This window comes from Lycium barbarum, chromosome 6, assembly GCF_019175385.1.
Source record: "Lycium barbarum isolate Lr01 chromosome 6, ASM1917538v2, whole genome shotgun sequence".
In the NCBI taxonomy this organism is placed as follows: Eukaryota; Viridiplantae; Streptophyta; class Magnoliopsida; order Solanales; family Solanaceae; genus Lycium; species Lycium barbarum.
The window spans coordinates 127,479,971-127,497,136 of NC_083342.1; the positions used below are offsets into that span (position 1 = coordinate 127,479,971).

General features: G+C 37.2%; 2 protein-coding genes across 4 annotated transcripts; one reads left to right on the forward strand and one right to left on the reverse strand.

Annotated features, from left to right (window-relative positions):
* Positions 1 to 2,356: 2,356 nt before the first annotated feature.
* On the forward strand, positions 2,357 to 7,495 carry LOC132598781 (uncharacterized). The gene is made up of 3 exons (XM_060311864.1): positions 2,357 to 2,615; positions 6,317 to 6,473; positions 7,232 to 7,495. Exons 1-3 carry the CDS (start codon positions 2,448 to 2,450, stop codon positions 7,363 to 7,365), a joined length of 459 nt encoding a protein of 152 aa, XP_060167847.1. The 5' UTR covers positions 2,357 to 2,447; the 3' UTR covers positions 7,366 to 7,495.
* Positions 7,496 to 10,611: 3,116 nt separating this feature from the next.
* On the reverse strand, positions 10,612 to 16,729 carry LOC132598782 (serine/arginine-rich splicing factor SC35-like). 3 transcript variants are annotated; one of them, XR_009566676.1, is made up of 10 exons: positions 16,568 to 16,729; positions 16,417 to 16,495; positions 15,615 to 15,694; positions 14,265 to 14,331; positions 13,761 to 13,832; positions 12,710 to 12,913; positions 12,447 to 12,627; positions 12,235 to 12,357; positions 11,703 to 11,955; positions 10,612 to 11,548 (listed from the first exon to the last, which is right to left on the reverse strand). XR_009566676.1 is itself a non-coding variant. In XM_060311865.1 (8 exons), the coding sequence occupies exons 1-8, from the start codon at positions 16,641 to 16,643 to the stop codon at positions 12,352 to 12,354; spliced, it is 765 nt and encodes a 254-aa protein (XP_060167848.1). In that variant the 5' UTR covers positions 16,644 to 16,728; the 3' UTR covers positions 12,051 to 12,351. The 3 variants fall into 3 exon arrangements, 1 of the variants encoding a protein (XP_060167848.1); XR_009566675.1 differs by having other exon boundaries at positions 10,612 to 11,955; XM_060311865.1 differs by lacking the exons at positions 10,612 to 11,548; positions 11,703 to 11,955 and having other exon boundaries at positions 12,051 to 12,357; positions 16,568 to 16,728.
* Between the last annotated feature and the right edge of the window lie 437 nt (positions 16,730 to 17,166).

Here is a 17,166-nt window from a genome sequence, read left to right on the forward strand (position 1 = left end):
TTACTATATTTGACAACGCCCGCGTTATACCATTAATAGGTGTAATTTGAGAGTATCAGACCATGCAACATGTACCCAGGGAGCAGAACAACGAAGCAGATGTATTGGCCGATTTGGGCTCTTCGGTCGAAGCAGAGGAATTCAACCCCGGTACCGTAGTCCAATTGATGAACTCGGCGGTAGAAAACGATCAGGCCACGATAAACACAATGGGTCTAACTTGGGATTGGCGCAACAGATACATCGACTACTTGCAAGATGGGAAGCTCCCGAGCGACCCAAAAGAATCACGATCACTCCGGACCAAAGTAGCTCGGTTCTGCTTGGTAGACGGTCAATTGTATCGCCGGTCTTTCTTTCGACCTTTGGCTAAATGTTTGGGCCCCGGAGAGACAGATTATGTGATGAGAGAAATCCACGAAGGTACCTGTGGTAATCACTCTGGTGCGAATAGAGGAGGATTCAAAAAGTGTGGTAATCACTCTGATCCGGAAAGTGTGGGGACTATCTGTATACGATAAAAATCAGGTCAACGTATGACCGATGAGACCGGAGCCAAAGATAGGTCCGAATAGATATGAGCACGATCAATGTTGCCCACACCGGGGGTGTCATACCGGGTATAGCTGACCCAAGCCAAAATAAGTGTGTCCGTTGGTCCGGTTAGTCTGAGCCCAAACAAGCGTGTCCGTTGGTCTGGATAACTAGTTGTGAGGCTTCCACGCGTCGTAATACCGTTCCGCCATTTGCGCTGACAACCGTACAGGTGTCAGACTATACGAATCAGCCTTATCTTTTTTAGGGTTTATTCATAAATGTTTTTTGCATTGTACTAAGAGGCTCATGAGGAAAACCTATAAATAAAGGGCAACCTTTTTTTAGGTTAGCTTTTCACACATTACTACATTGTAAACATCAAGAATATAAAAGCTCTCTTCAAAATATATTGGTCCGGATTTCGTGGTGTTCTTCCTTAGCTGATTTAGTCTTTCAGTATTACTTAGCATATTCGGCACGAATCATCCGTTACTATATATAGCTCGACCACATACACATATAAATATAACTATAAATATATCCGTTAATACTTCATACCAACCAAAATAGATTAAATATTATCCATCTATCCTATACCACCAAGTACAAATCTAATTGTTACCCGTAATTCGGCGCAAACACTATCGGAAATAGCTCATTTATGTCACTCGTCAGTAGTTTGGCTCATTTATGTCATCGAACTATCGGATGTCATTTTTCATTAAAGTCGATTTTATGATGGTATTATAAAATCGGCTTTAATGAAAAATGACATGAATGAGTCATCTTGATAACGGACGATGGCATAAATGAGTCAAACTATTGATGAGTGGCATAAATGAACCATTTCCGATAGTTCGATGGCATAAATAAGCCAAACTACGGACGAGTGACATAAATGAGTCATTTCCGATAATTTGATGGCATATTTGAGCCTTTTCCGTTTTATAAATAACCCTTTCATATTCACTCAGAATGTTTGTGATACCTAATTCTCTTAAAAATGATTACCGGTATGATTATTCAACAAATCAAACTATTAAACCAGGACAAACCGAAACATTGTGGGACCTATTCATTTTTGTTCAATTAAACCTAAGAAAAATAAAAACACTTGTCGACCTCTTTATTAATTATATTTATATGAAGAATGAAAAAAGGAGTCCACACATTAGCGACATGCACATGGATTACAAATGATTGAAATAGTTCAGAATAATTTGAGACAATAAAATATACGGTGTGTTTGGTAATGATGAAAATATTTCCCGGAAATGTTTTTCATCCAACTATCAACTAGAGTACATTCTAAATTTTAGCAACTACTCCACTTTCAATGGACTATTAGAAAAAGATACAAGCAGAGAAGTCATTTTATCTTTTTTAATTAACAAAATATTTACTTAGAAAAATCCTGTTTGATATTTGTTTGTCGGAAAACAACTCATTTAAGAAAACATTTTCCCTCGTGCCAAAAACATGTATGTTGTGCTCGATTTCAATTTTCTCATCTTCGATTGGTTAAAAGAAAAAATCTTAAAGAAAACAAATTTCTTAAAAAAAAAATCTTTAGGAAAACAAATTCCTTAAAAATGATTTACCTAATCGAAGTAGGGAACACAAGCCCAATAAATGGCGGTCATCCCCTTGCACTAGAACTCACCTCATCTTCACCCCCTCCCACCACAATTTCAACTCCCATAGTATTTATCTAGATTATATATAATATTTTTTAAAATAATATATTTTACTTACCTATCCAAATTCACTTATTTTGCTGAAAAAATATTGATTTCTTACACCTTATTGTGTACAAAATTAGAGTCAAAATTAAACTCAAGTGACCAAACCAAGTAGCGGGTCAAGTGTGATTATAGTCTAGGAGGATCACGCCCCGGTTGGATCAAGAAATGGAGGAAAAGGGGAAAGAGAGATGGAGCGCTGCGATCGGAAATATATCAGAGATGACAGCCAATCTCCAATCCCTTCAAAAGCTACTTGTCAACAAAGCAGTGTTCGTTGACGACGACACTTTTGCTAAAGCCTCTCTCACCTCCGAACAAGCCCGCACTATTAAGGTTAACTAACATCACTTTGACCAGCTTATATGGTGAATTGTTCAGTTTCTTTTCTCTAATTTGTTTATTCTGATGAGTGACTTGCTAGTGATGATTCAGTCTATATTTGTGTAATTTGTTGACTAATGTTTGATCAGTAGGAAAAGAACGATCTATTAATGCGCCGAGTAGTTGTTTGTTTTGTGTAATTTGTTCATTTTGTTGTCTGGACGCAATACTGTCAATTTGCTTCTAGTCAGTTGGAAAAGGCAATCTGTTATTGGTGAATGAAACTGAAAATCAATGTACGCACATAACACTAGTTTAATCTGTTATTGGTGAATCAAACTGAAAACCAATGTGCGCGCATAACACTAGTTTAATCTGTTATTAGTGTAATTAGACAGAGAGTCTGATGCAGCAGGCCTTATATTCTAATTTTTAAAGAACAAGTTTAGATGATGCTAATTTGGAGAAGACACTGCAGAGAAAACTTCTGTAGTAGCAGACTTAAGTATAGAGATGGAGAAGAAGAACAAAAAAAAAAAATAATAATAATAGGAGAATGATGCAACAGAAGAGTAGAGAGAATAAGCGCTTAGCTGAAAAATGTTTATTGTGTTTATGAAGTGCAGAAAAGTAGCAGGTAGGATAAGCAGAGAAGGACAGACGGAAAGGAGAAACGGATGTTTTTAGCAAATTTTATCGAGTTTGTCATTTGAAACTGCTCTAATTTAAATTTTACATGCGTCTAGGTTCATCATACAAGTCTAGGTTAACTAGGAAAGTTCCTTATTTCATGTAGCTTAAGATGTTATATGAGGAATCTTCTTGTACGTTTTATTTTTTAAAGGTTTTGAGTTGTTTCTCTCATTCCCTAATGATATTATAATGTGGTGTATGTTGCTTGGAAGTAAAGTGTCATCTTAATAAGTTTGAGAGTAAAAGATCAGCATAAGATTTTTAGCTTGGAATCTAGCTGAGCCGCTTTCTAAATCCGCTGTAGACCAACTCTTTTGCTAGCTGAATTGGCTGCTGTTCCAATTTTCCACTTGTGAGCTGTTATCAACAGTACAGTAACAGAGAACTCTTATATTGAGCTAAGCCGCACACAAAAAACATAGAGCAACTTGAACACTAAATCAGATCACTAACTAAAAGTTTGGAGAAAGCTCAGGAACAAGATACTCTTTAGAAACTTTTAGATCTTGATTTTAAACTCTCCTTCACTAGTCAAATCTTATTATCATGCAAGTTGCATTCTCTTCAGAAGTGCATTAGCTACCACATCAGAAGTCCCACTGAGTACTGTGTTTTAAGTCTAGACATTTCGGGAACTGTGAGCAAACATGTTTTAAAGACTCCAGGGCTAAAAGGAAAATGATCCGACAATCCTTGGTTTAAGACTTGAGGGAACTTCAAAATCCTTTTATCTCCACTAGTTCCAGATGGCGTCAACAACACATCCTAGTGTGATAAAGTGACAACGGCAACTGTGGCTTTAATATAAGCCTAAATGTGGACACAAGAGGAAGCAGAAAAGTTTGGATAACTTCGGCCCTCGAGTTGAATTTGACTAGATGGATAACATCTATAACTGTAGATTTAATTTCAGCGTAAATGAACAAACTAAGAGGAAGCAACAATTTCATGCAAGAACAACGATAAACGAGACGGACTGTAACCTAGTTACATATGAAAAAAAGCTTGTTGAGTTAAATTACCTTTGTCTAATTCATTAACCCTACAAGTGTTAGTTTCCAGCTTTGATGTTGATGCTATCTCCGGAAACTGAAAGAGAGATGCAATGAAGTTGAATAGGAAAACCCAGAAACCGTTATAGTGGGTGAAGAAAAGAAGGAGAGGTCAACAGGCCGCATCTATTAGATATAAAAGCAAGCGCATTAGCGAGCTTTGGATGGAACACTTCAGTGAAAATTACAGCAAAAAAAGAACTAATATTATAGATTGAGGAAAGGGATTCAGTGAGGATTCAGGCCAGCCAGCTTTTTGGACGTTGTAGAAGCTCAGGCGTTGCTGATAATTGCACAGGGTGGAAGAGTTCTTTTGTCTTGTCATTGGAGTAAATTGGGTGTAATGCATAGAGCTTAAGCAATAACATTTAGTTGATGACTTTCCCCCTTCTGCTTTGAGTCGTAATTCTTTTATCCTCATCTTTTGCAAGTTACTACTGTCTTGATTGATATAGTTTATTTATGGATAATCAAGAAATGGTGTTGTTCAGCATACTTGGAAGTCAAGAATGTTAGTTATCTACCCAAGATTCATTTTTATCACATATATTCTTGCAAGTCTAGACTCATCGTTTTAGGAGAGTAGTAGGATAGATGAAGATATTGCATATAGAATCAAAATTGAACGGCTGAAATGTAGAAGTGTTACCAGAATGTTATGTGATAGAAGGATGCCTAGTCTATAGAAAAATTACAAGACCCGACAGTGTTATATGGGAGCTAATGTTGGGCCAGTAAAGTCTTAACACACTCACAGGATGAGTGCCGAACAAAGATGTGGTGCTAAAATGAATGTGCAGTAATATAAGATCAGATAAGACTAAAAGTTTTTACATTCACCATGAAGTGCAAGTAACACACATCAAGGATAAAATGAGAGAAGGTCGCTTGAGATTGTTTGATCATATCCTATGTCGACCTCCAGATGCATCGGTTCATAGGTGTGAAACCATGGTGAGTGAAGGTGTTAAATGGGACAATGTAGACCTAAAATCACATGAAAGAAAGTTGTCTCGAAGGATTTACAATCTCTTGGAATCCATGTAAACTTAGCAAAAGCTAGAGCCCAATGGGAGAAAAGAATTTATATAGGTGATACCAATTAGTTGAAAACAGGCTATAGCCTTATCAATACGCTCACTTGAGGTCATATGCTTTCTAGGAGTCTTTTAGCCCACCAAAGATTTAGATGCCAGTAGAAAATACAGGAACTTCTCGCAATTGTTTTAACTTTATATAATATTAGCTTGAGATGAGTTTAAATTCACAAACATGATCAGTAAGAATCTGGAAGACTAATGCTCCTACAAAGGTTCTATGTTTCACCTGGCTGGTGGCTAGGCAGGCAGTTTTGACTCGAGAAAGGTTGAGTAGAAGGAGGTTCGAGGTATGCTCCAGATGTTTGTTTTGTGAATCTTACACAGAAACAAATAGCCATCTGTTTCTTTCATTGTTCTTTCACTATTCAGCTGTGGCAACTCTTTCTCAATATTGTGGGGATCAAATGGTGTGTGCCTGCAAACACTGTTGATCTGCTTAAGAGCTGGAACAGTTTGGGAGTCAGTTAGACAGAAGAAATGGTGGAGATTGGTTCCTGCTTGTATTTGGTGGACAATTTGGAAAGAGAGAAACTCTAGGGTTTTTGATGATAGGGGTAATCATGTGCAGGATATTAAGATGAAGTGTCTACTTTTGTTTCACTTTTGGTGTAAAGAATGCTACTTAGAGGTGGAGGTTTCCTTAATAGATTTTATAGGGCAATTGTAACTGTTGTTTAGGATTTTTGTTGGCTGCGGGGACTTCTCCTCTGTAAATATGGCTTCAGCACTGCCCTAGTGCTATTAATATCAATGTTACCAGTTTCAAAAAAAAATATAACTGGCCTCAACTTGTTTGGGACAAGGCGTAATTGTTGTTGTGTACTTGCTCCCACTATTTATGAAAGTAATGACTATTCTATGGCTACAGGTTCTTGAACAAAGAGTTCAGACTTTAGAGCGAGAATTAGATAATGCTATTTCTGCTGCTGCTCATGCACGGACTGAGAAAAGACAGGCTGAGGCAGCTCAAAAGGCTGCTGAACTACGTGCACAAGAGGTTACAAGAGAGCTTGAGAATACCACAAGTATGTACTTCTGACTAAATTTTGAACTTCAGCTATACTTAATTAGAGCTATGTGAATTATGTCGTTCAAATCAATTACGGACTTCCTCACTTGTGGGATTACACTGGGTATGTTGTTGTCGTAAATCAGTTATGGACTTCTGCTACAGTGAATATGATGCTTGTATAAGCGGTTATTATAACCTCACCCTACCACGTTGAGAGGAACTCAAGTACCAATTATATTGCATAATCATGGGCCTCTTAGTCTCTGATACTCTTTTGTTCTCTTTTTTTGTTTTTTCATCCTTAAAAATTAAAAGATTCACACTTGAGGACCAAAAAGAATTTCGCTCAATGTTGTATTCGTGCTACTGTCGACACCCCTTTTTCATATCAAACTCACTATAGCTCTATAGCTGACTTGCTCTCGCTGTCTCTCTCTTTATTTTTCTTTGGTGGTGGTGGTTGGGGGGGGGGGGGGGGGGGGGTTGTTGCTGCAGTTTGTTCAGCTAGGGCATAGAGGATGGGTTTTTAAAGGGTGCCGATGGTAACGTAGACTTCTTTTGGCGAGCACAATGGAATTTTAAGTTATCTAGATTAGCCAAGTGAGTTTTATCTGTCATTTTGCCGTCCATACCAAATTGGTTTCCTTTGGTTGTAAAGCAACAGTGAACATGATAATACACAATCAGTCATCTGGTAATAGAGAATTGAGTCTTGTCCAGCCATGTCCTCACAAAATGGATTTGCGCTTACATGTTCCTCTGCGGTTGCAGGAGTATTTGAACTGCACATGGAAGAGCTGCGTGCAAAACAAGAAGAGATATCTAAGCGAGATAAGGAAATCAAACTTCTAGAGGCCATAATTCAGACACTTGGAGGCAAAGGCTCTCTTTCTAGCGATGAATGAGTAAGAGGGATCAACAATGATTGTAATTACCATGTCATTTTGTACCAATTCGTTGTATATTAAACAAGATTTTGGTTTCTAATGCTGTACCGGGTAGGAAGTAGATTAATATTTCAGAAATTTCTGCATCCAGGTTTTAATGTTCTGCTTTTTTTCTTCAATGGTATAATAGCAGTAACAATACAATGTGTGAGGACATCTAGTACAAATCGTTAAACTGAATCTCTCTAGCTTGTAGGAAAGTGAAATGAAGATCGTGCTTGAAGATTCAATCCTGTCATTAGGGCCATCTTAGGACTCTTATTCCTTAGTTAGTTATAAAGTCGAAGATATATGATCCAACAAGTATTTATGGCTTCGATATCGATCTTAAGTATAAATGGCGTCTTATAATTATATAGCTTATAGGAAAAAAACCAATCGTATTCGAGTCTTAGCTTCAAGTGTTTCTTCTCTCCTCTACCAAATCCTTCTCCTGTGGATTATGGAAATCATAAGCTGAGTCATCTGTCCGCCTTCATCAAGATATTGAGTTGCATAAATTAGAAACCCTGTGACCTATCAAATTTTGAGATATTCGATAACCACAGTTGGTAATGGCATTCTAATTTGTCCATTGTGGCATTAAAGCGTGATGAAGAGTATTCAATCATCAAAAACATTAAATCCATTGTGGCACTAAACCTGTCCTTTTTTTCCATTTTGACACTTTCACGAAGTGTTGTTCCTATTGAACCTCTAAATTTGGTCTCAAATGCGTCTATCAAACACAATCCGACTTCCATAACATATATGGCGAGTTTCAATTTTTTTTAGCCTTGCGCATGAATGTCAATCGCATCCTACGGAAAAGTCAACCAATTAAAACACCCAGACCATTTTAATTATACACATCAGATATTAAGTTTTGGTTTTTTAGTTTTCAGTTTTAGTTTCCAGTTTTGGGTTTTTATTTTTCAATTTTGGTTCTTATTTTTCAGTTCTAGTTTTCAGTTTTTATTCAGTTTTAGTTTCCAATTTTGATTTCTTATTTTCCAGTTGTGTTATTTGATTGGTTTAAGTGGCGTTTCTTCACTTGTATAATGTAATAACACACTTCTTCCTATCTGATGTATAATTAAAATGGGGTGTTTTAATTAGTTGAACTTTCCAGGATGCGGTTCACATTCACGCGCAAGGCTAAAAAAAATGAAACTCACCATTACGCTATGTAAGTCGGATTGTGTTTCATACACACATTTGATGCCAAGTTTAGGAGTTCAATAGGAACAACACTTAATTGAAGTGCCACAATGTAAAAAATGGACAAATTTAAGGAGCCACATATGCATTATATGCGCAATCACATTAAAAGTTTCTCTGCAATAATATATACTATTACTCTTGAAATAAATCTTCAGTTGTCGGGTACAAGAATATTAAATCTTGCAGTTAGAGCAAGGTTAGTTCTTGAAGATAAGTCAAAGTTCGCCCTTAAGCTATTCAAGGTCACTTGAGTATATCCTTCGATAAAACTTTGGCACCAAAAGAGCTCTAGACACAATTAGTTCGTATCATAACTGCCTTTTCTTGCTAACATAACTCCCGCCAACTAAAGTTTATGCATGCTGGAATTCTAAATTATCATAAGAGTGAAATTACAAACCCAGACTTCTGCCGTAAGTCTTCTAGGATGCCTATGCTACGCACCCACTTCGACAAATTCTGTATCTCTCCTTTATTTATTAGCCTATCTCCAACCTTGCACCAAATGCTATTTTGGTGTAAAAGAATGGTGTTTTAGAGCTCCAACCTTTCACCATTTCTTAAACCATTTTGATGTGTGAATAGTGTTGCACCAAATCATTACTATTCATCAATTTTTTTTATTATATAACACTTTTAATTTAACATATATAGATTTTAATTTTTTCATTTAGGTCCCTAATATACCTAAATATTTTTTATGCAATATCTTTATAATATTAATTTTACATCTTAATTTTGGAGTGTAATTTTTATAAATTAATTTTCGTATATATTATTTTTATATAAAATTGTAAGTTAATTTTATTATAAGTTATAATTGTATAAAGATATATAACCATTGCAAATATAAAATATAATATGGTGTTAATAAATAACACAATGTTCAATAACATAATAATTTAGAATTAAAAATACATTTAAATTAAAACACAATGTTCAATAAAATAATACATTAAAATTATAACACAATGTTCAATAACATATTAATGTTCAATACATTAAAATTGAAAATACATTAAATAACATAATAATTTAGAAAATTATAACAATAATTTAGTACTCTGGTAGGTCGTTTCCAGATCCACCGATATCATTAAAATATTAAGCATATGGAGCAAGGATTATTGTGGTTGTGACTGTTGAAATTGTTGACATAGTGCAATGGGTTGAAATTAATTTACGCCATTTTAATGCAAAAAATGGTACACAAGGTTGGAGATGCCCTTACAAGAATAAGAAAATATCGCAATAAAGAAAAACTTAGAATCTAAAACTATTAGATCTAGTTCGTGCGCTATACGTTTTATAGCGAACAATTTTGGGAGAGACGAGCAAATAGTTATCATTCAGGCTCCTAATTAATTAATATTTAACCACTCTTTTAAACTATTTAATGTTTAGCCCTCCTTTAACGGAAAACGATATTTGACCAGAACTACCATGAAAAGATTCTGCCTTACAGTTAAAAACGTCTTCATATGAACGCCAACAAAATGTGCTGAATGTTTTGAGTAGTTTAAATTCTAGAAGAAAAGTATGCAGCTTCATCCGTCTCCTTCACAGACGGGTGGACTGTAATGGACTTCTCCATTTTCCATGTTTTAGGTAACGTGAATTTATTCAAATTTTCATTGTGTTGAAATGCAGCTGTTTCCCAATTACATTTCAGACAGTCGCTCGCAATCCAAAAGCTGATCGTCCAAGCTAAATTTCACAAAACTTAAATCAGCTAGGCCCAATGCAACAATACAACCATATCAGCGTTTGATTAGTGTAAAGATAAACGAGAAATTACAAAAATATAACAATATTGTTTGTTAATTTCAAGTATTGGAAGTTAGAAAACAAGGCGGATCAAAGCAAATGAACTTGTTGAAGTTTTTCTCATGGTGAAACTGGTTTCTCCGGGAACTAGTACCTTTTTTCCAATATGCAAGTACTTCAACAAATTGACTATATAACGTTACACAAACTACTTCAAAAATATTACAAGTCAAATCAACCTAAAATTGTAGAACATAATTTAATAACTGCAGGGAAAACCAAAGGCATGTTGTAACCTGAATACACCATATTGCACAATAGTGAACATTAACCACTATACCCAAGTGGCAACAGCAAAACAGATGCTGCATAGAATCGACAAAAGACAAAATCCACTCTATGACCCACATCTTACAACACTACAAACAAATTGTAAAAGAATCATCACAGCTCTCACCTTAAGCAACGCCGAGACATTATGGCTATATGCTTAATACCACAAACAACAGTGAGATGCACAAGACACCTTGATATCTCCTGCAATACACCCCCCCCCCCCTCCATGGAGATGAAACTACCAACCTCATTATTAACTATTCCAGAGACCCACACTAAATCCGCCTATCAGACCAAGGGATTCAACCAACTACTCATTGGTTTGCAAGGTTTAAAAGAATTTATAATAACCTTGACCCGGTCGAGCCATGGGGAATAAACAACATAAAACAGAACGCAACGCGGAAAAACATGTGCTGAAAGCTGAATCACCACCAAAAAAAACCATCAGCTACATAAAGGATAACGTCAGATCAAGTGAAGAGGTTCTGGAACATCAGGTGCACTAAGGATGTGGAATGGACAATTAACCAGCCTTCATTCAGCTACAATCACGACCCACGAGCAAGAAAATGTCTACAGAAGCATCACGACCAGACATGATCATCTGGGTGGAAAAGGTACGACATTTCTCGACTGCTATGCAAGGTGCAAAAATAGACCACATGAGATATTCACCCTATTCAGGGGCCAGCACACCAGACAACTAGCATCAGCTTTGATAATAGGACACCTCCCTAGCAGCATCAGGCACAGAGGCAGATTCATCCTCTGTCCAAATCCTTAACATACCCAGTTGCACCCCATCCCGTTTCAGAGACAAATAAGCACCAAACTTCACAAAAGACAAAAAAAGGTAAAAGCTAGAAACACAAGTTCAATACCTTGGGAAAGTTAATCCTTGGATAAAGCTTATTTTTTATACGCTCTTTCTTATGGATGAAAACATGATACGACTTATGAGCTCTTGACCGGAGAAAAAGGCTTACCCAATATATTTTATACACAGGTGCACACAGAAAATCGCCAGCCAGCATCTGCTGTTCATGCATTGCAAAATCATTAACTAAAAACAGCATCACAAGCTGCATATCAACAGCCCATCAGCACTGACAATCAACACATCTACCGATCATCCTCATCAAATCTCACGAACTAACTATAAGCTACTATATGGGTTGACAGCCACATCACCATCATCATCGTCTGACATCAACCTCACCAACCTTCTCTCGATCATAACTATAAAACCCAGCACGAGTTTGGTTACAAAGTTAGAACATACATAGGAAGCAAACATTGTCTAATACTGGGAAGTACGGCAGTAGGAAGGAATATAGAGAAGCAACAGTTGTATGCATACAGCAAAAAGTGTTCTAAGAGGATACCACCAATATAGTTTCAGCATCATCACTCAAGATTTAAGTTCCCAATCTAGTACCATAACATTGAATACTTAAGTAGCAAAAGCATGCACTACGTAGAGTACAGAAACATTAAACACCAGGAGACCAGTCCTACCAAATGTCAGCTAATATCAGATAGAAATTGCATCACAGTTTGTGTTCTAACACATTCAGAAGACAGCTAAAGTTGATGCACTTCATCTGCCCGTTCTCATATTATGCCACCAGAAAATTACTCCTGAAAAGTTGAAAAAAGAGCATAAATGACCCAGCAAATAGATTTAATAAGAAAAATGAGATCGGTCAGATTAAAGCTCAGGGTATCACCTCATCAACACGAGGAGAAGGGCTTCGTGAATCCATTGCTCGACCTGGAGGGGAACGGCTTCGAGGAGTTGGAGAGCGCTCACTGCGATTGAGCCTCTCGGGACTTCCTTTTTTCGGTGATAAGCTCTTACGAGGAGACTCTTTCCTGAGAGGACTGGGGCTACGCCGAGCTGGGGAAGCACTGCAATAAATTTCACAATAACTGCCTGACATAATGCAAAGACAAGATAATACAAGTCGTATATAATAGATCAAGTGAAAACCTGTCATATGATGGACTCCGCCTATGGTGTTTCTTGTCACGTCCCCTACCACGGGATCGATCATAGTCTGGACTTAAGCTGCGGCTCCTACTTCGATAGCGATAATCCCGCTCTCTCCGCCTAGACCTATCACGCTCATAGCGATCAACGCTTCTGCTCCTACTCCTCCTGTATTCTCTCTCTCTGTGAGAGTCATCGTGGTATCTGTTAAAAGGTGAAAACCAGCAAATTTATCAACCCAAGATCAATCATCAGATGTAAACTAAATGAACAAAGTTGTTGGACCGAAGAATATTTCCGCAACCAAGAACCAATCTGGATGTAACCTATAGACAAGCTTTCCCTAGTACAGTTCCACGTGAACAACGCAGCAACTTGTATTTTGAGCTCATACGCTCAGTTTCACTATACAAGATAAAATTCAACACTGGCTTCACCATATAAGCGGGTCAGGCACTAGACGAGCACAGAAATGTTTTTTTTCCTTTCACCAAAAAAAAAAATGTGTTTTGTTAACATCAAAGTGTTTCCTCTGTAATCTAAGAATATGGTATTTATGAACATCATATACGCAGCAACAACAGTATAACCTAATAGCTCTTATGAATGAAGTCTATTCTATTCATACAACTGATGAACTCTAAGAATATGTTTAAGAATGTAAAACAAGGAAGTGGGGAAAAGAAAAAAAAATAAAGCTCAGTGAACTGCCTTCTTAAACTCTGTTTGCCTTCAATATCTTGAGTTTGATACTTCCAAATGGTCCATACACTTTTAGGCATCTGCTACTCCAGAAACATCTGAACTCTTAGACACGCACTTTGACCTTACATTTTTTAATTATCCTAAAAGCCTGGCACGCCAACTGTGGCACGTCAACTGAATTAATCAAAACAGGCAAGCAGCAAAGGGCGAGGTCCAAAATAATTTGAAAAGACGGTCACCAGGCAAACAATGGCATGAGGTGAAAATCCAGAAACATGGCAAACATCTATACAAACATACAGTAGGTTTAAAGAACAGCATGGTAGGTACAGTTGGAAATGGTGACCTTCTACGAGGGCTTCTACTCCTTGAGCTTCCTTTGACTGCAGAAACCTTCTCAATGATCCTCCCTTGGTGACTGAGAACAAACATAGCATAAGATCAGAAGCTATGAGGAGAGTCCATAAACAAGACAGTCAAGGGGTAAAACAAATTGAATTATCAGATATTACGAGAGACAGTCCTTTAAAAAGGGGCAGCCCGGTGCACAAAGCATCCCGCGTTAGCAGGGTCCAGGGAAGTGCCGCACCCCAGGGGTGTGATGTAGACAGCCTACCTAATGCAAGCATTAGCGGCTGCTTCCACGGCTTGAACCTGTGACCTATAGGTCAGACGGAGACAGCTTTACCGTTTCTCCAAGGCTTCCCTCCATAGTAAGAGAGAAGTCCTTAAGTAATAAAAAAGAGGGGAGACAAACATGCGATTCATTCAAGGCTCCTAGAATATGCACAGTAGAAGATTTAATTGAAGCACATGTTTAATGTACTAGCAAAATGACCCAGTTACTCACATTCGTTCTGCATTTGGCCCATATTTGGCAAATTGAACAGCCATTTCCCGTCCATCAACCACTCTTCCTGCCAAGAAATTCATACAGTCACAATCTTGTTGACATATGTATCTCTAAACCTATTCAACAAAAGAAAATATGCGATCAAACATACAAAATAAGGTTGAAAAGAGATTTCAGTTGCCAAGAATAGTATGCAGCTAGTGTTGAGATTTACCGGAGCAACCGACTCTCTTTGGAATCACTTTGTGCACCATTGTTTGAAGCGCTAACTCCTCTAAAGTTAGCATGGCTTCACCAAAGAAGCCTTAACCACATTGTTTCCTCACATAAGCAACAACGTGTGGTTTTTAACAAATAATAACAACATAGTTGAAATCTCAGGCATTCTAAGGTGCCACCTAATAAATAATTATTCTTACTTTTCAAATGCAAAAAGTAGAAAATAGCCAAAGTAAACCCTATCTATTATCAACTTCAATCTCTATCAATCTCATTAAGCCGTCCCTGTCTAACTACACCCCTAGACCTGCATCCACCAACTAATTAGCCACTGTTATTGGAAACAAGCAGTTTTATCAGTTTATGTACTGAGAGCTCGATGTGTGATTGATCGCCATAGCTCCAATAAATCGGCAATCCTTCCAAACCAGGGTTGGCAGCAAACAGAGGCAGTAAAAGAAGGTAAAAAATGGAATATCTCCTCCCATCCAGCATTCAGACAAGTGATTTGAGATTTCATCTGAAATAACATTAGATCTACAATTTAAAAGGCTGGATTTTCTTTCAAGCGATGCCACATTTACCGAGGACTAGATCGTTTAAAGTGCAACTCAAAACCAGTCTATGTCATGGGCAGAGCGACGGACACAATCTCAAAATGCAGAACTAAGTGAATCGTGTAATCTGCTATTAAAAGGAAAAACCTAGGTAGTTTCAAGTTTAAGACATTATATTTTCTCAGTTCATAGAGGCCACCACCTTCATATTCAGGTGAAAACCCTAAGTAACTGACACGTAAAACGTTGCACATCACATGAAGCTGGGATAAGTAGCCATTAGGATCTAAAATATAGTGGTGCTTGTAGTTTTTCACTCTTCGTAGGATATTATAGCAGTTACCTTTTCATTTGGCCAAAATGGCATCATGTTTGACAATTTTCTATCTTCCCACCCTCGCGACATTCTTCCACCCACCATCAACAACATCCCAACTGACATAGTCTGCTAGCCATACCCTAAACTATAGCCATTAAGACCATTTTGACCTAGGCTTTCTCTTTTGCTCAGTTATATGACCCAACTAGCTAAGGCAACTAAAAAGATGCCTAAAGAAAAAATGTGAATTACCATCCAGCCTATCGACAGCCTTCTGTGCTTCGTCTGCGTACTTGTAGCGAACAAATGCAAACCCACGTGATTCACCAGTCCTGTTACAAGACCAACATAAATATAGATCAGTGACAAGGAAAGTTTAGAAAGCATTCAGACATGCACATGTAATGAGTCGTGCAGAACTTTTGAAATACAATAAGTAACTCTTATGTGTTTCAATTCTTTTACTGAAACGATGTGTCACAACATGAAGTATAAAATTCTTTGGCAGATAAATAGACTGCAAAATTACATTTTGAGATTTAAGCCCGTCCATTATTTCATGTCTCCATAGAAGAAAGGCTAAGAAAAATAACTTAGTACATGCTTATCTTTCCCTCTTCTTTATAAGATTACACAAACAAATTATTTCAAATCCACTTACAGTTTTATAAAACATTACAATTAATCTAGTCCGAATACTAAATTTTCGGATAAGCTGTCCTAAAAAGAGCAGACCGAATAAAGTCAGATAGTATATACCTAACAAAATCCAAATCGATGCCTAGTAAATTGATAATTGTTTTTATAAGAAAGAACTTTACCGTTAATTATCCTATACAGAATATTTTTTAAAAAAAATTGTTCTCTTGCTCCTTTTTCCTCTACTAAGAAGAATGTGCATCGTTTTTTTTAGGAATAAGGCCGCACAACAATTAAGGCGGTTATTATAGGTGCTATAACAAAAAATATCTCGAGGAACTCTATGAAGATCGAATTAGGTCTCAACGAGCGAATCAGTGCTTTGCTAGAGGGAAAAAAAAGGTAAAGAGAGAACCTTCTGTCACGGGGAATGAAGATATCGACAACCTTTCCGTACTTGTCGAAAAGAGGAAACAGATCATCTGCAGTCGTACCTGTTACATAAAACATAATCACAACAATCGAAACTTGAAACAAAAAATATAGAGAGAAATCTCAAGGCATACGGAAAGTGATGTTGAGGACGAGGAGAGAGTAAGTATCGCTGATATCCGGTGGGCCAGTTCTTCCGAAGTGCGACATTTTTTCTGCTTCGCTCGATTTCTAGGGTTTTCTCGCCCTCTTTGCTTTGGGAGATACTAATAAAGAAATAGGCTTTGGACGTTCCAAGAACCTTCTTGAAGGCCAAATCGGTAGCGACAGATAAATATGGACCAAACTGCCCTTCTTCTGACTAATGGACCACACCTGTTCGCATATATGATCAAACCTGCCCCCCACTATTTTCCACACCCATAATTACACAAGTAGTTGTATTTACGTTTACACCGAACTTGATTTCTGCTCACACATACATGGAAAATTTGCACGGTTAAGAGTATCTTCCTATAAATAATTATACTTTAAATTAATTACATATAGGGGTGGCAAATGAGTGGATTTGGTTTGATTGAAAATGATTTCAATAAAAATGAGTTCGGTTTCAAACACCTCATATTTTATGTGGATAAATATGGGTTGGGTGATAAATGATTAGGTTGGTTATGGGTTAACCCATATTATACAAATGTAAAGTGTATGTTTATAATTTTTTTCTTTTGTCAAG

Excerpts from the sequence above, each read along its gene's own strand:
- LOC132598781 (XM_060311864.1), top strand. The coding sequence starts at position 2,448 with ATGGAGGAAAAGGGGAAAGAGAGATGGAGCGCTGCGATCGGAAATATA. Across the intron at positions 2,616-6,316 it reads AACAAGCCCGCACTATTAAG|GTTCTTGAACAAAGAGTTCA; the intron begins GTTAACTAACAT and ends CTATGGCTACAG. Across the intron at positions 6,474-7,231 it reads AGAGCTTGAGAATACCACAA|GAGTATTTGAACTGCACATG; the intron begins GTATGTACTTCT and ends CTGCGGTTGCAG.
- LOC132598782 (XM_060311865.1), bottom strand. The coding sequence starts at position 16,643 with ATGTCGCACTTCGGAAGAACTGGCCCACCGGATATCAGCGATACTTAC. Across the intron at positions 13,833-14,264 it reads GGGCCAAATGCAGAACGAAT|TCACCAAGGGAGGATCATTG; the intron begins GTGAGTAACTGG and ends GTTTGTTCTCAG. Across the intron at positions 12,628-12,709 it reads CGGAGTCCATCATATGACAG|TGCTTCCCCAGCTCGGCGTA; the intron begins GTTTTCACTTGA and ends AATTTATTGCAG.